At 38.0% G+C, this 25,019-nt stretch overlaps 1 protein-coding gene across 4 annotated transcripts in view; it reads right to left on the bottom strand.

The window, feature by feature from the left end:
- Positions 1 to 25,019, bottom strand: part of SEMA4D (semaphorin 4D) — a 397,671-nt gene that overhangs the window by 220,906 nt on the left and 151,746 nt on the right. For all 4 annotated transcript variants that reach the window (XM_053702391.1, XM_053702393.1, XM_053702392.1 and 1 more), the window contains exons 3-4: positions 1,494 to 1,802; positions 225 to 370 (exon numbers count right to left, since the gene is read on the bottom strand). In XM_053702391.1, the coding sequence (XP_053558366.1) occupies positions 225 to 370; positions 1,494 to 1,584 (237 nt within the window). In that variant the 5' untranslated portion in view covers positions 1,585 to 1,802. The remainder of the gene's footprint in view (positions 1 to 224; positions 371 to 1,493; positions 1,803 to 25,019) is intronic.

Here is a 25,019-nt window from a genome sequence, read left to right as displayed (position 1 = left end):
ACAGCTTTAACGCACAACTTCCCTTTAGTACAGCAATCTACTAGTTAATTATATATAAAATACACAGTGATTTGCCTTAAAAGTAAAATGTTATTTATACCATTTGCCACATAGGAATGACATCTCACTGGCATTTCATATGTTAACAAAAACTGTGGAACACAAATATAAAATAATGTTCTTTAACAAAAGAAAGGGGGGGAGGGAAACAAATCTATACTCACCTCATGTTGTTTTTCTGCAATATTTTGTGAATTTACTGCAAAAATTGCTTCTCGTGCTCCAATGTACAGAACATCTTTTTCATCACTGAGCAATAATGTGGAATAGTTGAAAATGCCGTCCACATGAAAATGTGTTAAATCAACATCTGAGTTAATAAGCAAGATGAATAGCACTTTAGTATGCGAACAAGCTCATATATCAAACTACGTCTTAGCACAATATTTTGTTTTTCCTTTTAGAATAAATATGGTTAACAAACCGTAAGAAGATAGCTCTATATGAATATTAATTTTAGAAATTATCTCATTTTACATTGGTAAGCCTCTAGTATGTAAATATATATATATATACACACACACATTATATATACATATATATATATATATACATATATATATATATATATACATATATATATATATATACATATATATATATATATACATATATATATACATACATATACATATATATATATATATATATATATATATATATATATACATATATATATATATATATATATATATATATATACATACATACATACATACACACATTAATATATACACACACATACATACACTGGCTATCCCTGTTGATATTTACAAAACCTGGTTCTTGCCCTTAATAAAAAGACAACTGGTTTCTTCTTACTATTTATTGTACAACATTTGACAATTTTTCCCCATGTACTTAGAAATTATATATATATATATACACACACACACATTCATACATATAAAAATAATTAACCTATATCATCCAGGAGTATTACACATTTTTGTGTAACTAAAAGTAAACATTTCTCCCAGTGTCTTAAACAAAAATAGATATCCAGTGTACTGTTTTTTTGTTCCTTTAACACATAAATTAAATGCGGCTTGCATAATTATCAAAAGCATGAAACCAAAGCTGAACTGAGAGAAGAAAGTAAATCACACATTTATGTTCAACATTTTGTATTGAAGCTCGTTTTATAAAAAATGTGCCAAAAGACCTAAACAAGTTAAATCTTATTTTAAAAAAAAAAGATCAGTTCAAAGAAAAAAACAAAAACAAAGAGCGTAACAGCTATTTAAACACGCTCACAGCTATAATTATAGGCAAAGAGTTACAGGAACAGCTGTGAGGAGAAGAGAGTTTTAGCCATCACTGTCAATTCAGAGGTATCGCATCACAGAAAAAAAAAAAAAAGTTTGCAAAACAGATAAACACCACATGACTCAGATTTACTAATCTCTAAAGAGAAAAAAAAATCCAGTTACCTCCATTCTGCCATGAAATCCTTGGCACTGGCCCAAATGCTGCAGTTCCAAATACAATACACAAAATCATACAAAGAGAACGAAACGCCATACCAAACGGTTCAGTCCTATAGTAGGAAACCAGCAGACCCACTTGTCATCTGGTAAACGAGACAATAGGCAGATGTGCGAGAGTCAGTCTTTCACAAGCACGTGTACCCCATTATCTTTGAGCAGCAAGTATGTTCAGACGTGTGTGAACAGGAGCAGTGCAGAGAAAATGATCATCTTGGCTTAGCCTCTCATCTATCGTCAGCTGCAGCATCGGATCTAAAAAAGGTATAGAAAAAAAAAGTGGAAAGAGGAAGTGGTTAAACGATAGAATATAGGAAGTGATACTTTTTTTTTTTTTAAAGCGAAATACTAAAGTGATTCATTAAAAATGTTAACATTGTAATATTGAACTTGCATTATAGGCGGTTAAATGTGTTAAGAGAGGACAAGATAAGTGAGTGGATTACATGATTGAAGGCGGCCCAATCACAGCAAGCATGGGATAAAGATTGAATACGTTTTTTTTAAATATATATTAAACATATCAGGGGGTTGGCAAACAGCTCCTAAATACAAAAATTCTATCCATGTTTGTAAGCCTTTTACTATCTCTACATTATCCGTTTATGATGCCCAATTTTCTTCGGTGGAGGTTACTGCAGTCAGCATCCCCCTTGATAGCCTCACTGTTGAGTGACATGTGGTGTTCTGTAAATTCTTCCCTGCTGCTTCAGCAGTTATGGCATTTAAAGGGACATTCAAGTAAAAACATAATTTATGCTTACCTGATAAATTTATTTCTCTTGTAGTGTATCCAGTCCACGGATCATCCATTACTTATGGAATATATTCTCCTTCCCAACAGGAAGTTGCAAGAGTCCACCCACAGCAAAGCTGCTATATAGCTCCTCCCCTAACTGCCATACTCAGTCATTCGACCGAAAACATGCAGAGAAAGGAAAAACCATAGGGTGCAGTGGTGACTGTAGTTCAAATGAAAAAATTACCTGCCTTAAAGTGACAGGGCGGGCCGTGGACTGGATACACTACAAGAGAAATAAATTTATCAGGTAAGCATAAATTATGTTTTCTCTTGTTAAGTGTATCCAGTCCACGGATCATCCATTACTTATGGAATACCAATACCAAAGCTAAAGTACACGGATGATGGGAGGGACAAGGCAGGTACTTAAACGGAAGTTACCACTGCCTGTAAGAAACCGTTTCTCCCAAAAATAGCCTCCGAAGAAGCAAGGTATCAAATTTGTTAAATTTGAAAAAGTATGAAGCGCAGACCAAGACTCCGTCTTGTAAATCTGTTCAACAGAAGCCACATTTAAAAAAGGCCCAAATGAAAACCACAGCTCTAGTAGAATGAGCTGTAATCCCTTCAGGAGGCTGCTGTCCAGCAGTCTCATAAGCTAAATGAATTATGCTTTTTAACCAAAAAGACAGAGAGGCTGCCGAAGTCTTTTGACCTCACCTCTGTCCAGAATAGACAACAAACAAGGTGAACGTTTGATGAAAACTGTAGTAGCTTGTAAGTAAAAAACTTTAAAGCACAAACCACGTCCAATATTGTGTAATAGACGTTCCTTCTTTGAGGAAGGATTAGGATACAAGCATGGAACAACTATCTCTTGAGTGATGTTCTTGTTAGATACCACCTTAGGAAAAAACCCAGGCTGGTACGCAGGACTACCTTATCCGTACGAAGGACCAGATAAGGAGAATCACATTGTAACACAGATAACTTGGAGACTCTACGAGTCGAGGAAATAGCTACCCAAAAGGAACTTTCCAAGATAAAGATTGATATCTATGGAACAAAAAAGGTTCAAACAGAACTTCTTGAAGAACCTTAAGAACCAGGTTTAAGCTCCATGGTGGAGCAACAGTTTTAAACACAGGCTTGGATCTAACCAAAGCCTGACCAAATGCCTGAACGTCTAGAATACCTGCCAGACGCTTGTGCAAAAAAATAGAGAGAGTAAAAATCTGTCCCTTTAAAGGAATTAGCTGACAACCCTTTTCTCCAAAACATCTTGGAGAAAAGATAATATCCTGGGAATCCAGACTTTACTCCATGAGTAACCCTTGGATTCATAACAATCAGATATTTACACCATATCTATGTTCAATTTTCCTAGAGACAGGCTTTCATGTCTGTATTAAGGTATCAATGACTGACTCGGAGAAGCCATGCTTTGATGACATCAAGCGTTCAGTCTCCAGGCAGTCCATCTCAGATTGATTCTATTTAGATGGTTGAAAGGACCCTGAGGTAGAGGGACCTGTCTCAGAAGCAGAGACCGTGATGGAAAGGATGACATGTCCACCAGATCTGCATACCAGGTCCTGCGTGGCTACGCAGGCGCTGACAAAAACACCAAAGCCCTCTCCTGCTTGGTCTTGACCTCCGGAGGAAATCCCACTCCCCCGGAAGAAAAGTCTGACGACTTAGAAAAACCACCTCCCAGTTCTCAACACCTGGGATATGGATAGCTGATAGACAAGATTGAGTCTCTGTCCAGTGAATTATTGTAAGACTTCTAACATCGCTAGGGAACTTCTGTTCCCCCTTGATGGCTGATGTAAACCACAGTCGTGTATATTGTCCGACTGAATATGATGTACCTCAGAGTTGCTAACTGAGGCCAAGTCTGAAGAGCATGGAATATCACTCCCAGATCCATAATATTTATTAGAAGGAGGGTCTCCTCCTAAGTCCACTATCCCTGAGCCTTCAGGGAGTTCCAGACTGCATCCCAACCTAAAAGGCTGGCATCTATTGTAACAATTGTCCCATCTGACCTGCGGAAGGTCATACCCTTGGACAGATGGACCCGACATAGTCACCAGAGAATCTCTGGTCTCTTGGTCCAGGTTTAACAGGGGGACAAACCTGTGTAATCCCCGTTCCTTTGACTGAGCATGCATAGTTGCAGCGGTCTGAAATGTAGACGTGCAAACGGTACTATGTCCCTTGCCGCTACCATTAAGCAGATTTCATTCATGTACTGAGCCACCGAAGGGCGCGGATGGAATGAAAAACACGGCAGAAATTTAGAAACTTTGACAACCTGGACTCCGTCAGGTAAATTTTCATTTCTACAGAATCTATCAGAGTCCCTAAGAGGGAAACCCTTGAGATTGGGGATAGAGAACTCTTTCCTTGTTCACTTTCCACCCATGTGATCTCAGAAATGCCAGTACTACGTCCGTATGAGACTTGGCAATTTGGATGTTTGACGCCTGTATCAGGATGTCGTCTAAATAAGGGGCCACTTCTATGCCCCGCGGCCTAAGGACCGCCAAAGTGACCCCAGAACCTCCATAAAGATTCTTGGGGCTGTAGATATCCCAACGGAAAGAGCTACAAACTGGTAATGCCTGTCTAGAAAGGCAAACCTGAAAAACGATTGTGATCTTTATGCATCACAATGTGAGGATAAACATCCTTCAAATCCATTGTAGTCCTCTATTGACTCTCCTGGATCATAGTTAAGATGGTACGAATAGTTTCCATCTTAAAAGACGGAATTCTGAGGAATTTGTTTAAGCTCTTTAGATCCAAAATAGGTCTGAAGGTTCCCTCTCCTTGGGAACCACAAACAGATTTGAGTAAAAACTCTGTCCCTGTTCCTCTCTTGGAACTGGATGGATCTCGTACACAATGTAAGAATGCCTCCTTCTTTATCTGGTTTGCAGATAATTGGAAAGGCGAAATCTCCCCTTTTTTGGGGGGGAATCTTTGAAAATCCAGAAGATATCTCTGGGATATAAATTCCAATGCCTAGGGATCCTGGGCATCTCTTGCCCACGCCTGGGCGTAGAATGAAAATCTGCCCCCTATAGGATCCGTTACCGGATAGGGGTCCGTTCCTTCATGCTGCCTTAGAGGCAGCAGCAGGCTCCTTGGCCTGCTTATCTTTGTTCCAGGTCCGATTGTCTCCAGACCGCCTTGGACTGAGCAAAAATTCCCTCTTGTTTTGCCTTAGAGGAAGTGGATGCCACACCTGCCCTGAAGTTTTAAAAGGCACGAAAATTAGACCTTTCTTGGCCCTTAATTTGGACCTATCCTGAGGAAGGGCATGACCTTTTCCTCCAGTGATATAAGCAATAATCTCCTTCAAACCAGCCCCGAATAGGGTCTGCCCCTTGAAGGGAAGTTAAGTAGCTTATTTATTAAAGTCACAACAGCTGACCATGAAATAAGCCATAGCGCTCTGCGCGCCAGTATAGTAAAAAACAGAATTCTTAGCCGTTAGTCTAGTCAAATGAACAAAGGCATCAGAAAACAAAGGAATTGGCTAACATAAGCTTGTCAAATATATTCATCCAATGGAGTCGCTAACTGTAAAGCCTCATCAAGAGACTCAACCCAGAACGCCGCAGCAGCAGTGACAGAAGCAATGTATGCAAGGGGCTGCAGGATAAAACCCTGTTGAATAAACATTTTTTATCCATTGGATCTAAAAAACATAATTTATGTAAGAACTTACCTGATAAATTCATTTCTTTCATATTAACAAGAGTCCATGAGCTAGTGACGTATGGGATATACATTCCTACCAGGAGGGGCAAAGTTTCCCAAACCTTAAAATGCCTATAAATACACCCCTCACCACACCCACAAATCAGTTTAACGAATAGCCAAGAAGTGGGGTGATAAGAAAAAAAGTGCGAAGCATATAAAATAAGGAATTGGAATAATTGTGCTTTATACAAAAAAATCATAACCACCACAAAAAAGGGTGGGCCTCATGGACTCTTGTTAATATGAAAGAAATGAATTTATCAGGTAAGTTCTTACATAAATTATGTTTTCTTTCATGTAATTAACAAGAGTCCATGAGCTAGTGACGTATGGGATAATGACTACCCAAGATGTGGATCTTTCCACACAAGAGTCACTAGAGAGGGAGGGATAAAATAAAGACAGCCAATTCCTGCTGAAAATAATCCACACCCAAAATAAAGTTTAACAAAAAACATAAGCAGAAGATTCAAACTGAAACCGCTGCCTGAAGAACTTTTCTACCAAAAACTGCTTCAGAAGAAGAAAATACATCAAAATGGTAGAATTTAGTAAAAGTATGCAAAGAGGACCAAGTTGCTGCTTTGCAGATCTGGTCAACCGAAGCTTCATTCCTAAACGCCCAGGAAGTAGAAACTGACCTAGTAGAATGAGCTGTAATTCTTTGAGGCGGAATTTTACCCGACTCAACATAGGCAAGATGAATTAAAGATTTCAACCAAGATGCCAAAGAAATGGCAGAAGCTTTCTGGCCTTTCCTAGAACCGGAAAAGATAACAAATAGACTAGAAGTCTTACGGAAAGATTTCGTAGCTTCAACATAATATTTCAAAGCTCTAACAACATCCAAAGAATGCAATGATTTCTCCTTAGAATTCTTAGGATTAGGACATAATGAAGGAACCACAATTTCTCTACTAATGTTGTTGGAATTCACAACTTTAGGTAAAAATTCAAAAGAAGTTCGCAACACCGCCTTATCCTGATGAAAAATCAGAAAAGGAGACTCACACGAAAGAGCAGATAATTCAGAAACTCTTCTAGCAGAAGAGATGGCCAAAAGGAACAAAACTTTCCAAGAAAGTAATTTAATGTCCAATGAATGCATAGGTTCAAACGGAGGAGCTTGAAGAGCTCCCAAAACCAAATTCAAACTCCATGGAGGAGAAATTGACTTAATGACAGGTTTTATACGAACCAAAGCTTGTACAAAACAATGAATATCAGGAAGAATAGCAATCTTTCTGTGAAAAAGAACAGAAAGAGCGGAGATTTGTCCTTTCAAAGAACTCGCGGACAAACCCTTATCTAAACCATCCTGAAGAAACTGTAAAATTCTCGGTATTCTAAAAGAATGCCAAGAAAAATGATGAGAAAGACACCAAGAAATATAAGTCTTCCAGACTCTAGAATATATCTCTCGAGATACAGATTTACGAGCCTGTAACATAGTATTAATCACGGAGTCAGAGAAACCTCTATGACCAAGAATCAAGCGTTCAATCTCCATACCTTTAAATTTAAGGATTTCAGATCCGGATGGAAAAAAGGACCTTGTGACAGAAGGTCTGGTCTTAACGGAAGAGTCCATGGTTGGCAAGATGCCATCCGGACAAGATCCGCATACCAAAACCTGTGAGGCCATGCCGGAGCTATTAGCAGAACAAACGAGCATTCCCTCAGAATCTTGGAGATTACTCTTGGAAGAAGAACTAGAGGCGGAAAGATATAGGCAGGATGATACTTCCAAGGAAGTGATAATGCATCCACTGCCTCCGCCTGAGGATCCCGGGATCTGGACAGATACCTGGGAAGTTTCTTGTTTAGATGAGAGGCCATCAGATCTATCTCTGGGAGCCCCCACATTTGAACAATCTGAAGAAATACCTCTGGGTGAAGAGACCATTCGCCCGGATGCAACGTTTGGCGACTGAGATAATCCGCTTCCCAATTGTCTACACCTGGGATATGAACCGCAGAGATTAGACAGGAGCTGGATTCCGCCCAAACCAAAATTCGAGATACTTCTTTCATAGCCAGAGGACTGTGAGTCCCTCCTTGATGATTGATGTATGCCACAGTTGTGACATTGTCTGTCTGAAAACAAATGAACGATTCTCTCTTCAGAAGAGGCCAAAACTGAAGAGCTCTGAAAACTGCACGGAGTTCCAAGATATTGATCGGTAATCTCACCTCCTGAGATTCCCAAACTCCTTGTGCCGTCAGAGATCCCCACACAGCTCCCCAACCTGTGAGACTTGCATCTGTTGAAATTACAGTCCAGGTCGGAAGAACAAAAGAAGCCCCCTGAATTAAACGATGGTGATCTGTCCACCACGTTAGAGAGTGCCGAACAATCGGTTTTAAAGATATTAATTGATATATCTTCGTGTAATCCCTGCACCATTGGTTCAGCATACAGAGCTGAAGAGGTCGCATGTGAAAACGAGCAAAGGGGATCGCGTCCGATGCAGCAGTCATAAGACCTAGAATTTCCATGCATAAGGCTACCGAAGGGAATGATTGAGACTGAAGGTTTCGACAGGCTGTAATCAATTTTAGACGTCTCTTGTCTGTTAAAGACAAAGTCATGGACACTGAATCTATCTGGAAACCCAGAAAGGTTACCCTTGTTTGAGGAATCAAAGAACTTTTTGGTAAATTGATCCTCCAACCATGATCTTGAAGAAACAACACAAGTCGATTCGTATGAGACTCTGCTAAATGTAAAGACGGAGCAAGTACCAAGATATCGTCCAAATAAGGAAATACCACAATACCCTGTTCTCTGATTACAGACAGAAGGGCACCGAGAATCTTTGTGAAAATTCTTGGAGCTGTAGCAAGGCCAAACGGTAGAGCCACAAATTGGTAATGCTTGTCTAGAAAAGAGAATCTCAGGAACTGATAATGATCTGGATGAATCGGAATATGCAGATATGCATCCTGTAAATCTATTGTGGACATATAATTCCCTTGCTGAACAAAAGGCAATATAGTCCTTACAGTTACCATCTTGAACGTTGGTATCCTTACATAACGATTCAATAATTTTAGATCCAGAACTGGTCTGAAGGAATTCTCCTTCTTTGGTACAATGAAGAGATTTGAATAAAACCCCATCCCCTGTTCCGGAACTGGAACTGGCATAATTACTCCAGCCAACTCTAGATCTGAAACACAATTCAGAAATGCTTGAGCTTTCACTGGATTTACTGGGACATGGGAAAGAAAAAATCTCTTTGCAGGAGGTCTCATCTTGAAACCAATTCTGTACCCTTCTGAAACAATGTTCTGAATCCAAAGATTGTGAACAGAATTGATCCACATTTCTTTGAAAAAACGTAACCTGCCCCCTACCAGCTGAACTGGAATGAGGGCCGTACCTTCATGTGAACTTAGAAGCAGGCTTTGCCTTTCTAGCAGGCTTGGATTTATTCCAGACTGGAGATGGTTTCCAAACTGAAACTGCTCCTGAGGACGAAGGATCAGGCTTTTGTTCTTTATTGAAACGAAAGGAACGAAAACGATTGTTAGCCCTGTTTTTACCTTTAGACTTTTTATCCTGTGGTAAAAAAGTTCCTTTCCCACCAGTAACAGTTGAAATAATAGAATCCAACTGAGAACCAAATAATTTGTTTCCCTGGAAAGAAATGGAAAGTAGAGTTGATTTAGAAGCCATATCAGCATTCCAAGTCTTAAGCCATAAAGCTCTTCTGGCTAAGATAGCCAGAGACATAAATCTAACATCAACTCTAATAATATCAAAAATGGCATCACAGATGAAATTATTAGCATGCTGGAGAAGAATAATAATATCATGAGAATCACGATTTGTTACTTGTTGCGCTAGAGTTTCCAACCAAAAAGTTGAAGCTGCAGCAACATCAGCCAATGATATAGCAGGTCTAAGAAGATTACCTGAACATAGATAAGCTTTTCTTAGAAAAGATTCAATTTTTCTAACTAAAGGATCCTTAAACGAGGTACCATCTGATGTAGGAATGGTAGTACGTTTAGCAAGGGTAGAAATAGCCCCATCAACTTTAGGGATTTTGTCCCAAAATTCTAACCTGTCAGGCGGAACAGGATATAATTGCTTAAAACGTTTAGAAGGAGTAAATGAATTACCCAATCTATCCCATTCCTTAGCAATTACTGCAGAAATAGCATTAGGAACAGGAAAGACTTCTGGAATAACCGCAGGAGCTTTAAAAACCTTATCCAAACGTATAGAATTAGTATCAAGAGGACTAGAATCCTCTATTTCTAAAGCAATTAGTACTTCTTTAAGTAAAGAGCGAATAAATTCCATCTTAAATAAATATGAAGATTTATCAGCATCAATCTCTGAGACAGAATCCTCTGAACCAGAAGAGTCCAAAGAATCAGAATGATGGTGTTCATTTAAAAATTCATCTGTAGAGAGAGAAGATTTAAAAGACTTTTTACGTTTACTAGAAGGAGAAATAACAGACAAAGCCTTCTTTATGGATTCAGAAACAAAATCTCTTATGTTATCAGGAACATTCTGCACCTTAGATGTTGAGGGAACTGCAACAGGCAATGGTACATCACTAAAGGAAATATTATCTGCATTAACAAGTTTGTCATGACATTTAATACAAACAACAGCTGGAGGAATAGCTACCAAAAGTTTACAGCAGATACACTTAGCTTTGGTAGATCCAGCAGGCAGAGGTTTTCCTGTAGTATCTTCTGGCTCAGATGCAACGTGAGACATCTTGCAATATGTAAGAGAAAAAACAACATATAAAGCAAAATAGATCAAATTCCTTATAAGACAGTTTCAGGAATGGGAAAAAAATGCCAAACATCAAGCTTCTAGCAACCAGAAGCAAATGAAAAATGAGACTGAAATAATGTGGAGACAAAAGCGACGCCCATATTTTTTGGCGCCAAAGAAGACGCCCACATTATTTGACGCCACATCCGGAAGCCGACATTTTTGGCGCAAAATAACGTCAAAAATGACGCAACTTCCGGCGACACGTATGACGCCGGAAACGGAAATGAATTTTTGCGCCAAAAAAGTCCGCGCCAAGAATGACGCAATAAAATGAAGCATTTTCAGCCCCCGCGAGCCTAACAGCCCACAGGGAAAAAAGTCAAATTTTTGAGGTAAGAAAAAATATGATAATTAAAGCATAATCCCAAATATGAAACTGACTGTCTGGAAATAAGGAAAGTTGAACATTCTGAGTCAAGGCAAATAAATGTTTGAATACATATATTTAGAACTTTATAAATAAAGTGCCCAACCATAGCTTAGAGTGTCACAGAAAATAAGACTTACTTACCCCAGGACACTCATCTACATGTTTGTAGAAAGCCAAACCAGTACTGAAACGAGAATCAGTAGAGGAAATGGTAAATATAAGAGTATATCGTCGATCTGAAAAGGGAGGTAAGAGATGAATCTCTACGACCGATAACAGAGAACCTTATGAAATAGACCCCGTAGAAGGAGATCACTGCATTCAATAGGCAATACTCTCCTCACATCCCTCTGACATTCACTGCACGCTGAGAGGAAAACCGGGCTCCAACTTGCTGCGGAGCGCATATCAACGTAGAATCTAGCACAAACTTACTTCACCACCTCCCTTGGAGGCAAAGTTTGTAAAACTGATTTGTGGGTGTGGTGAGGGGTGTATTTATAGGCATTTTAAGGTTTGGGAAACTTTGCCCCTCCTGGTAGGAATGTATATCCCATACGTCACTAGCTCATGGACTCTTGTTAATTACATGAAAGAAAGCACAACTGTCCTCGCCAGAGGTAGTGGTACGCCTAGCTAGAGTAAAAACTCTTCTCTCCACCTTAGGAACTGTCTGCCAGAAGTCCCGTGTGGTCATAACTATTAGAAAACATTATTCTAAAAAATAGGAGGGGAAGAGAACGGCACACCTGGTCTATCCCATTCCTTATTAAAAAAAAAATAATTAATAAACCTCTTTAGGTATTGGAAAAACATCAGTACACACCGGCACTGCATATTATTTATCCAGTCTACACAATTTCTCTGGCCCTGCGATTGTACACATTCATTCAGGGCAGCCAAAGCCTCCCTGAGCAACAAGTGGAGGTTCTCAAGCATAAATTTTAAATGTAGAAATATCAGAATCAGGTTAAATCATCTTCCCTGAGTCAAAAAAAAAAAATCACCCACAGACTAAGCATATTGTGAGGTAGTATCATACATGGTTCTTAAAGCGTCTGTATGCTCTGTATCTACCCCCAGAGCTATCTGCTTTCCTTTAATTTCAGGTAGTCTGACTAATACTGCTGCCAGAGTATTATTCACCAACTTTGCCATGTCTTGTAAAATAAACGTTATGGACGCCCTTGATGTACTTGGCGCCATTTGAGCGTGAGTCCCTGAAGCGGGAGTCGAAGGGTCTGACACGTGGGGAGAGTTAGTCGGCATAACTTTCCCCTCGACAGAATCCCCTGGTAAAATAAACGCTATGGGTGCCCTTGATGTACTTGGCGCCATTTGAGCGTGAGTCCCTAAAGCGGGAGTCAAAAGGTCTGACACGTGGGGAGAGTTAGTCGGCATAACTACCCCCACGACAGAATCCTCTGGTGATAATGTTTTTAAAGACAACAAATGATCTTTATTGTTTAACATGAAATCAGTACATCTGGTACACATTCTAAGATGGGGTTCCACCATGGCTTTAAAACATAATGAACACAGAGCTTCCTCTATGTCAGACATGTTAGAACAGACTAATGAGACTAGTAAGCTTGGAAAACACTTTAAATCAAGTTAACAAGCAAATATATAAAACGTTACTGTGCCTTTAAGAGAAACAAATTGTCAAAATTTGAAAAACAGTGAAAAAAGGCAGTAAAACAAACGAAATTTTTACAGTACATGTAATAAGGTAACAGAGCATTGCACCCACTTGCAAATGGATGATTAATCCCTTAATGCAAAAAACAGATCAAAAAAACGACATAGACGTTTTTAAAAACAGACAACAAACTGCCACAGCAGAGCTGTGGATTACCTTCCCTATAAACGATTTTGGAAGTCTTTTTAGCCCTTTAGAAATGTCCTGTAGTATTCATGGGACTGCTGAGGGAATCTGGATGATTCATTTTGTAATTTTAACTGCGCAAAAAAGCGCTAAATTAGGCCCTTCCCACTCATATTACAACAGTGGGAAGCTTCAGTTAACTGTTTCTATGCAAAATTTAAGCCAGCCATGTGGAAAAAACTTAGGCCCCAATAAGTTTTATCACCAAACATATGTTAAAAAAAACGATTAAACATGCCAGCAAACGTTTTAAAACACATTTTTATAAGAGTATGTATCTCTATTAATAAGCCTGATACCAGTCGCTATCGCTGCATTTAAGGCTTTACTTACATTACTTCGGTATCAGCAGTATTTTCTTAGTCAATTCCATTCCTAGAAAAATATTTTACTGCACATACCTTAACTGCAGGAAAACCTGCACGCCATTCCCCCTCTGAAGTACCTCACTCCTCAGAATGTGTGAGAACAGCAAATGGATCTTAGTTACGTCTGCTAAGATCATAGAAAAACGCAGGCAGATTCTTCTTCCAAATACTGCCTGAGATAAACAGCACACTCCGGTGCCATTTAAAAATAACAAACTTTTGATTGAAGAATAAACTAAGTATAAAAAACCACAGACTCTCACAACCTCCTATCTATGTTGAGGCTTGCAAGAGAATGACTGAGTATGGCAGTTAGGGGAGGAGCTATATAGCAGCTTTGCTGTGGGTGGACTCTTGCAACTTCCTGTTGGGAAGGAGAATATATTCCATAAGTAATGGATGATCCGTGGACTGGATACACTTAACAAGAGAAAACAACTTATGATTCAGAAAAAGCATGCAGTTTTAAGACCCTTTCCAATTGACTTCTATTATGACATTTTGCAGTCTATTTATATGCACATTTTCTGGGGAACAAGATCCTACTGAGCATGTGCACAAGCTCACAGGGTATACGCATACTAGACTGTGATTGACTGATGTCTCACATGGTACAGGATAGGGGACAGTAAATGGGAGAAAAAATAAATTTGTCAGAAAAAAACAAACTGCTTATTTGAAATTCAGAGTAGGTGTTAAATCATTGTCTTTTTATTTTGTACTTGTTAATTATGTATTTCTACTGCATTGAGCGGTCCTTTAAAGGGAAACTGTACCCAAAATTTTTCTTTCGTGATTCAGATTGAGCATGACATTTTAAGCAACTTTCTAATTTACTCATATTATCAAATGTTCTTCATTCTCTTGGTATCTTTATTTGAAATGCAAGAATGTAAGTTTAGATGCCGGCCCATTTTTGGTGAACAACCTAGGTGTCCTTGCTGATTGGTTGATAAATTCATCCACCAATAAAAAAGTGCTGTCTAGAGTACTGAAACCAAAAAAGCTTAGATGCCTTCTTTTTAAAATAATGATAGCAAGAGAACAAAGAAAAATTGATAATAGGAGTAAATTAGAAAGTTGCTTAAAATTGCATGCTCTTTCTGAATTACAAAAGAAAAAAATTGGGTTCAGTATCCCTTTAAGTACGGTTGTGGCTTAGGCCAAAGCTGCATATATCTTAGTGTAGTCTGAAACCATCCAGAAGGTGAGCATGTAATGGTAAAGGTAAGAGCCTTGAGCCCGGTCTAAAGGTGAGACAGGAGTATAGAGAGCGGTTCATTGTGTTCCATTGGTTTCTCTGCGTTAGTGTGCACCTCACCGTGCATATATTGCTCTATATGTATACATAACTATATCTACCCAGCCACCATCATGTAGATATGTAAACATTTGGCTTCTAACTTTTTTGGGATGGCTCCTAGGACTTGAATAAATGTCACTCAGATTAATACAAAATACATAAAATGCTTTTTTTTTTGGGGGGGGGGGGGTCTTTGGCCTTAAAAATGTGTTGCACTGTATAAATTTATAATACAAACATACACACGCACATAAGATCAAGAACAGTCAGATTCATCAAGATAATTGTGAACATCTGCCCTCTGCCATATAAAAGTCACTAACATGCTGTTCTTTCGTGGGTGCGCACCATACACTAAGCATTAGACATTGCTAGCTGACTGTCATACTATGTGTCACACCTAGAAGGTGATTTTTTTATTGCCTGCTAAAGCCCAGCATGACAGTTATTACAGCGGTCACGGATGTTGTGAGGTAATAGAACAGTGACCGTCATATTAGTGACGCATATTTGTTTTTTTTTAACTAGTGAAGCTGCAATAAAAATTTAGCTTAGACAGAACACAAAGCAAAATATAAATGACTAAAATCTTCAAAACATGCATTGTGCCCGCAAGTAGATCAAGACGTATCGGTATAGTTCCAACTGCCGAACACAAAAGCGATCTCCTTGGCAGCAATCATAATGTCAAGTTAAAGTAATTTGCATAATTATACTTCGAACAACAGGTGAATTAATCCAGCAAAAGAACATTAAATAATTAGCACATACTATGCATGAACTCACATTTCTATAAAAGGGACAGTGTACCGTTTATCTTCCCTTAATATGTTCCCAGTTACTTAACCCCTTAAGGACCAGCGACGTACCCTGTATGTCACTAGTCTTATTTTGGGACTTGATTGTTTTGTAGCACAGTCTTGCCACCAGCGTTGAGACTGCTCTATTCCACAAAGCCTGCTGGAGGGAGGGCATTAATATCATGTTCTTGCTAGACTAATGCTATTATGTCCTGAAAAAAACCTTAACGACCAGTGACATACAGGGTACATTGTGGTCATTAAGGGGTTAAATTAAAATGTACAGGAAATTTGTTCTCAAGAACATTGAGATGGTCTGAGTCTGCAGTAAGAACAGATACCCTTACTCTCTATAGACAAAAGAGGCAGTACTTTTAGGTTGTGGTTTCAGTGAGCAAAACCAACTGTTTCAACTGCAAAAGTTAAAGGGACATAATACTCATATGCTAAATCACTTGAAACTGATGCAGTATAACTGTAAAAAGCTGACAGGAAAATATCACCTGAGCATCTCTATGTAAAAAAGGAAGATATTTTACCTCACAATCTCCTCAGCTCAGCATAGTAAGTTCTGTGTAAAAAGTTATACTCAGCTGCTCCCAGCTGCAGGTAAAAAATCTAAAAAAATGAAGAAATGAACAGCAGCCAATCAGCATCAGCAGTGCTGAGGTCATGAACTCTTACTGTGATCTCATGAGATTTGACTTGACTCTCATGAGATTTCATAGTAAGCTTCCTTTACCTGATTGGAGAAATAATATGAGAGTGCACGATGCTAGTCCCTTCAGATGTCCCAGGACAAACACACTAAAATGCTGCTTAGAAATCCTTTACAATGGGAGGTGGCTACTGAGGAACTTTTGAGGTAAAATATCTTTCTTTTTTACATAGAGATGTTCAAGTGATATTTTCTAATCAGCTTTTTACAGCTATGCTGCATCACTTTCAAATGTTTAAACATTTGGGTATTATGGCCCTTTAACAAATTAGTAAATGTTTCAAACTTTCTTGAACAAAAAAAAATACTGGGCGTGCTAATTAGCATACAAAATTAAAGTGACGGTAAAGTTACCCTCATCACTATCTAGAATATCATTCAATGTTTAAAAATAATATGACTTTCATTCATCATATTTTATATAAATAGTTATAAACATATTACCTTTATAATCCTATTTATATACATCCCCAAATTCAACCCGTAATTTCTTTTTTTCTCTCCTTTACATCACATGTATTTAATAGCCAATTGATTTTTAGGCCGTCAACCGACGTCATCCGCCCCTTTACTCGTCGCTGCATGCACACTTTAATTTTTCTTCATCTTCTCAACCAAGCGAGCTCCAGTTTTGCGCATGCATCCCACAGACTACCTCATCGTCTTGTTACAGTCTGTACAATCAGAGCCAGGAGCTGCATTTATTGATATTGTTGAAACGTTTCTTAAAAACATTGATCTATTAACTCTGTTTGCCCAATGGTACTATAGATTTTATAGTACAATTGGGCAAACCGAGTTAATAGATCGATGCTTTTAAGAAACGTTTCAACAATAGCAATAAATGCAGCTCCTGTCTCTGATCGTATAGTACTGAATGAATATACTTATTCATTCAGTACTATACTACAAGGCAAATTAGCGCATGCGCATTGCAAAATAATGAGAGTAACGCATGCGCAATTTTTATCCTGGGTCGTGCATGCGCTTTTGCGAGGCGTAGAGACGTCACAAAATGCAGAAGGAAGTAAAGGCTTGGGAGGAGTCGGGAGACAAATGGTAGGGATTTTGAAAATAATTAACAAAAATATTTGAATATTCATAAAAAAAAAAAAAAAAAAAAAAAAAACTTAGCGACTACTATAAGTTTATAGTGAGAAATGGTTACATTGATTAAACAAAGGATAACTGTACCTTCACTTTAAGCATCATTACTCAGAAACTGAAGCTAAGAGGACTAATTTTAAATGAAGTCAAGAAGCCCATGCCCATTTTTTACCTTTAAACACAGTAAAAAAATGTTTCTGTCCACATAAATGACAGGCCACCATACATGTTCCACCTCATTTTTACCAACCGTATAGCAAGTTATGCAGCATCATTGTGGGGAAATACCAATGAAAAGCATGTATCAGGTTACACAGACTTTGTTTCTAAAAATAATTTTCATGTAATCTTATATTCTTGGTATTTTTACAATTTCTTTTTAATGATGTGTGAAATTGACTTAAATACAATTGTTTTAAATCACAATTTAAATTACTAGTCAGTAAGACCAAGTTAAATCATGTTTTTCATTTTTAGAATTACAACTTTTCACATTATTTTCCAGTTAGATCAGACTATTACTGATTTGCTTATGTATCAGATATGCATTGATAGATCACTGAAATGAATAAAATTGTTGGGAGGTGAAACTATCACCAGTTTAATAAGTTAATAATTCATATTTGATCAACTTTACAGTTTTACTTTATTGAAAGGAGAAAAATGAGGATTACCTTAATAAGAAATTAAAATAGTTTTATTTAACTAAAACAATAACATTTTATTTTTAACTAGTCCTAAAGCCCGTGCACATGGGCCATTTTTTGCAGTACAGCGGTCCCACCCCTGGCTCTCTCCCCCCCCCCCCCCTTTTGCTTTGACTCCCCCCTCTTTGGCACACTCTCTCTACAGACCACGCCCTCCACGCCCGCTCCATCCGGTCATGCCCCCACCATGCCCGTCACACCCTGGCCCCGCCCACTCCCTCAGAACAGCAGATCAGGACGGTTAGTATGTGTAAGGCCAGGTGTGTTTGTCCTTGCACTGTCTCTACTGCTCATGACAGCTTTGGCCTTTTATATTATAGGATGCTTGCCCTTCCTTCACACTTAGGTCCTTGTGCAGATCTATTCCACTCCAAACAATCTTCTATTCCGTGAGCTTCTTAAAAACTTAGAATGGGTTGATTGTGTAGACAGATTTGCAGGGGAGCAATGGCATTAAAGGGACAGTAAAGTAAAAATTATACTTTCATGATTCAGAAAAAAACATTCCTTTTTGTAACAATTTTACAATAAACTTCTCTTCGTATCCATTGTTCAAAAACAAACACAGGTAGGCTCAGAACGAATACACTACTGTGAGCTAGCAGCTTGTCACCTAATGTGTTCATTGCTCTCCATCAACAAAGGATACCAAGAGAATGAAGCAATTTTTATAATAGAAGTAAATCTGAAAATTCTATGCTCTGAAACCCAAAATGTTTTCTTTCTGTATGTTTATTTTATAACATTTGTGCTGTGAAGGGGCATGTTATTTCTGCAGACACATATTTACAGTTTGAGAAGTACAAAACAAATATTGTATGATGATATCTTCAAGATAGAAAAATTACCCAAACTAATCTGACAAACTTCTGGGAGAGAATGAAATTGTGGATGGATTAATGGAATTAATTTACCAAAATAAAAATAAAGGGGCAGTATACTGTAAAACAGTTTTTCCCTTAAAGGGCCACTAAACCATCTTTCTTTCATGATTCAGATAGAGAATAGAAATTTAAACAACATTACAATTTACTTCCATTATTTATTTTGTTTCATTTTTTAAATATCCTTAATTGAAGAAAAAGCAATTATCATGGTGAGCCAATCATATGATTCTTCTGTGTGCAGCAACCAATCAGCAGCTAGTGAGCATATCTAGATATGCTTTTCATCAAAGAATATCAAGAGAATAAAACAAATTAGATAATATAAGTAAATTAGAAAGATGTTTAAAATTGCATTATCTTTCTAAATCATAAAAGAAAAAATGTGGGTGGCATGTCCCTTTAATGTCTTTACAATTGCTTTTTTTACCAACTGCAGAGTAAAAATGTATGAAAATTAGCGTTTTAAGGTTTGTGTAAATTAAAGCTCTGATTTTGTGTTTTGGAGCCACAACCTAATAAGATGGGTTGAGCTTGTAGGTATAATCAGATCTCATTACTGTATCACATTGGTACATATACCTGCTTCTTTATCTTATATCTGTCTATAAAACAATCACCAGTACTTGGAGAGAACAATGGAAAATGAACATTTTATTACCTTATCTCTGCTATATCCCACTGGGAGTGTAATCTCTTCTGCTGGCTGTGTTTACAAAGCTTATCTATAGCTTGGACCTGCGGCCACAAATTTTCAGAATAGGTGGGGAGGCCACATGCTAAATCAACTATTTCAAATGCCGATATAAGGGTAAAGGAGCTAATTGTAAACTATTTAATACACTCCAGCAGGTAAAGTGGATCATTGGGAACAAATTAAAGGAGAGAAATTTTTTGAGTAAACTGTCCCTTTAAACCTTTCAGGCATGAATTTACAGCATCTTGCTATAATTAAAAACAAATCTATATATATCAGGATGAATAACATTTATATTATATATCTTAAATATTAACTATCTTTAGATAGATTTTTCTTCAAAATAAAAAAAAATAATAAAAAAAATACGACTTAAGTGACACTCAAGTCAAAATAAACTTTTAAATCAGAAAGAGGATGCAGTTTTAAGACACTTTCCAATTGACTTCTATTATCACATTTTTATATTCACACAGGGTATACATATACTAGTCTGTGATAGGCTGATGTCTGTCACATGATACAGGGGGCCGGAAAACGGGAGAAGAAATAAATGTCAGAAAAAAAAATATTGTACTACTTATTTAAACATCAAAGAAGGTGTTAAATCAATGTCCTTTTATTATGCACTTGTTAATTATGTAATTTTACTGCATTGAGTGGTCCTTTAAATAAAAATCCAATTTTTTATTTATTTTTTTAAATATTTATTTTTATCCACCCTGCAACATGCACACTCTCTCTATATTCTGCTGTATAGGGGGAACACAGCGTATCCAGTAATTAGTGTGGTAACAGCAAAGAGTGCATTATATTGTGCAAACAAAACAAAAAAAGGATATTTCTTAATGAGTAGGCCTGTGTGCATTCAGATGTCTCGTTATCTGCTGAATGCAGAAGGTGGCCACTCACTACATTTCGGAGCCAGATTTTTTCTTGCGAAAGTGCAGCAAACTAAAATCTGGATTTGCACAGATCTTATTGTGTACCACATTCACAAGAAATCCGGCTTAGAAAATGGCCAAATGAAACGAGTGGCCACCGCCTTCAGCAAATAACTGCTGAATGCACATGCCTATTAATAAGGGTGAACTCAATTACTAGTCTTGTGCTTTAAAGACAAATGTAGATATATATATATATATATATATATATATATATATATATATATATATATATATATATATATATATATATATATATAATTACAAGGTGTTTACTGTCACTTTAAACTGTGGGGAATACATGAACCACCTCTTGCTTTAGTATAAAATTGTTTCACGCTCCCTAAAAAGGCCAGTAACCAAGCAGGTTTTCTTCTAAAATGTTCCAATTTTCCCCAGTGGTGTTGCTGGGGGGGCACTAGCCAGCATAATGGCTGGCCCATCAATGTGCCCCTCTCCTCCCAACTGTTACAAGTCCTCGTTTTCCCACCTTACTCTCATCAGGCTCCAACAACTTCATCCTGACCCTGTCGACACCGAATCTGCCCACTGGCTCAGCCTGCTTCTATCACGCCCCCCCCCCCCCCCAACAGTGGGAAGTGCTCACTTTATAACAATTTTCCGGAGACAATAGTAATTCACGGAAGAAAAAAAAAAATCTATTAATTTGCACCATTTCTAAGAAAACCTATATAGCTTGCTTTCTACCCTCTATCGTGAGTGCAACAGAAACGCATGCTCCTAGAAGTATTGATAAAGCTTTGTAATGGGATAAGCAACTAGTATGTATTGAAGACCAAAAACATTACACTAAGGGCTAGATTACAAGTGAAGCACAAACTGTTTTGTGCAAGTGATATTGTTTTTCACTAGCACTTTTAATTGCGCTGATATTACAAGTTGATCGAAATCACGATTGCGCTAGTACAGTTACACTCATATTAACACCGTCTAATAAAAACTTCAAAAACTATTGCACAAAATAAGTTATAAGGGCTCAAAGATATGAGATCTCAGGTGTTAGAAATAAAAAGCCGCCAAAGTACTTTAACATAAAAATACATACAGCTACATTGCTAAAGATGTATTTATATAGATAGGTCTATATATGTGTGCATATATATTAATGTATTCACAGCTGCTAATGCGAATATGCTATCTTCTTTGCGCAATGGTTTTGTTTTTTTAACCATTTTTTTTTTTTCACCATTGACTTTAGTTTTTTTCCCTACATTAATTTATTTAGGGGAATACATGCACGCGCAAACTTAAGTTAGGAATTTTGCGCTATTTGGGTTACTGCTAGTGCAAAATATTTTTTTTACTTGTAATACAAACGCAACATGACTAGCGCAAAAAGCTTAACCCTAGAGGATCGCGGAAGAAAAAAAAAAATACTGCTCCACTTGTAATCTAGCTCTAAGTGTGTATGTACAGGAAATTAATTTTGGATTAGACAAAACATAATTTATGTAAGAACTTACCTGATAAATTCATTTCTTTCATATTAGCAAGAGTCCATGAGCTAGTGACGTATGGGATATACATTCCTACCAGGAGGGGCAAAGTTTCCCAAACCTCAAAATGCCTATAAATACACCCCTCACCACACCCACAATTCAGTTTAACGAATAGCCAAGAAGTGGGGTGATAAAAAAGTGCGAAAGCATATAAAATAAGGAATTGGAATAATTCTGCTTTATACAAAAATCATAACCACCCCAAAAAAAGGGCGGGCCTCATGGACTCTTGCTAATATGAAAGAAATGAATTTATCAGGTAAGTTCTTACATAAATTATGTTTTCTTTCATGTAATTAGCAAGAGTCCATGAGCTAGTGACGTATGGGATAATGATTACCCAAGATGTGGATCTTTCCACGCAAGAGTCACTAGAGAGGGAGGGATAAAATAAAGACAGCCAATTCCTGCTGAAAATAATCCACACCCAAAATAAAGTTTAATGAAAAACATAAGCAAAAGATTCAAACTGAAACCGCTGCCTGAAGTACTTTTCTACCAAAAACTGCTTCAGAAGAAGAAAATACATCAAAATGGTAGAATTTAGTAAAAGTATGCAAAGAGGACCAAGTTGCTGCTTTACAAATCTGATCAATCGAAGCTTCATTCCTAAACGCCCAGGAAGTAGTAACTGACCTAGTAGAATGAGCTGTAATCCTTTGAGGCGGAGTTTTACCCGACTCAACATAGGCAAGATGAATTAAAGATTTCAACCAAGATGCCAAAGAAATGGCAGAAGCTTTCTGGCCTTTTCTAGAACCAGAAAAGATAACAAATAAACTAGAAGTCTTTCGGAAAGACTTAGTAGCTTCAACATAATATTTCAAAGCTCTAACAACATCCAAAGAATGCAATGATTTCTCCTTAGAATTCTTAGGATTAGGACATAATGAAGGAACCACAATTTCTCTACTAATGTTGTTAGAATTCACAACTTTAGGTAAAAATTCAAAAGAAGTTCGCAACACTGCCTTATCCTGATGAAAAATCAGAAAAGGAGACTCACAAGAAAGAGCAGATAATTCAGAAACTCTTCTGGCAGAAGAGATTGCCAAAAGGAACAAAACTTTCCAAGAAAGTAATTTAATGTCCAATGAATGCATAGGTTCAAACGGAGGAGCTTGAAGAGCCCCCAGAACCAAATTCAAACTCCAAGGAGGAGAAATTGACTTAATGACAGGTTTTATACGAACCAAAGCTTGTACAAAACAATGAATATCAGGAAGATTAGCAATCTTTCTGTGAAAAACAGAATTTATGTTTACCTGATAAATTACTTTCTCCAACGGTGTGTCCGGTCCACGGCGTCATCCTTACTTGTGGGATATTCTCTTCCCCAACAGGAAATGGCAAAGAGCCCAGCAAAGCTGGTCACATGATCCCTCCTAGGCTCCGCCTACCCCAGTCATTCGACCGACGTTAAGGAGGAATATTTGCATAGGAGAAACCATATGGTACCGTGGTGACTGTAGTTAAAAAAATAAATTATCAGACCTGATTAAAAAACCAGGGCGGGCAGTGGACCGGACACACCGTTGGAGAAAGTAATTTATCAGGTAAACATAAATTCTGTTTTCTCCAACATAGGTGTGTCCGGTCCACGGCGTCATCCTTACTTGTGGGAACCAATACCAAAGCTTTAGGACACGGATGAAGGGAGGGAGCAAATCAGGTCACCTAAATGGAAGGCACCACGGCTTGCAAAACCTTTCTCCCAAAAATAGCCTCAGAAGAAGCAAAAGTATCAAACTTGTAAAATTTGGTAAAAGTGTGCAGTGAAGACCAAGTCGCTGCCCTACATATCTGATCAACAGAAGCCTCGTTCTTGAAGGCCCATGTGGAAGCCACAGCCCTAGTGGAATGAGCTGTGATTCTTTCGGGAGGCTGCCGTCCGGCAGTCTCGTAAGCCAATCTGATGATGCTTTTAATCCAAAAAGAGAGAGAGGTAGAAGTTGCTTTTTGACCTCTCCTTTTACCGGAATAAACAACAAACAAGGAAGATGTTTGTCTAAAATCCTTTGTAGCATCTAAATAGAATTTTAGAGCGCGAACAACATCCAAATTGTGCAACAAACGTTCCTTCTTTGAAACTGGTTTCGGACACAGAGAAGGTACGATAATCTCCTGGTTAATGTTTTTGTTAGAAACAACTTTTGGAAGAAAACCAGGTATAGTACGTAAAACCACCTTATCTGCATGGAACACCAGATAAGGAGGAGAACACTGCAGAGCAGATAATTCTGAAACTCTTCTGGCAGAAGAAATTGCAACTAAAGACAAAACTTTCCAAGATAATAATTTAATATCAACGGAATGCAAGGGTTCAAACGGAACCCCCTGAAGAACTGAAAGAACTAAATTGAGACTCCAAGGAGGAGTCAAAGGTTTGTAAACAGGCTTAATTCTAACCAGAGCCTGAACAAAGGCTTGAACATCTGGCACAGCAGCCAGTTTTTTGTGAAGTAACACTGACAAGGCAGAAATCTGTCCCTTCAGGGAACTTGCAGATAATCCTTTTTCCAATCCTTCTTGAAGGAAGGATAGAATCCTAGGAATCTTAACCTTGTCCCAAGGGAATCCTTTAGATTCACACCAACAGATATATTTTTTCCAAATTTTGTGGTAAATCTTTCTAGTTACAGGCTTTCTGGCCTGAACAAGAGTATCGATAACAGAATCTGAGAACCCTCGCTTCGATAAAATCAAGCGTTCAATCTCCAAGCAGTCAGCTGGAGTGAAACCAGATTCGGATGTTCGAACGGACCCTGAACAAGAAGGTCTCGTCTCAAAGGTAGCTTCCAAGGTGGAGCCGATGACATATTCACCAGATCTGCATA

The sequence above is a fragment of the Bombina bombina genome, chromosome 2 (assembly GCF_027579735.1).
Source record: "Bombina bombina isolate aBomBom1 chromosome 2, aBomBom1.pri, whole genome shotgun sequence".
Lineage (NCBI taxonomy): Eukaryota > Metazoa > Chordata > Amphibia > Anura > Bombinatoridae > Bombina > Bombina bombina.
This window is presented reverse-complemented; position numbering and strand designations above follow the sequence as displayed.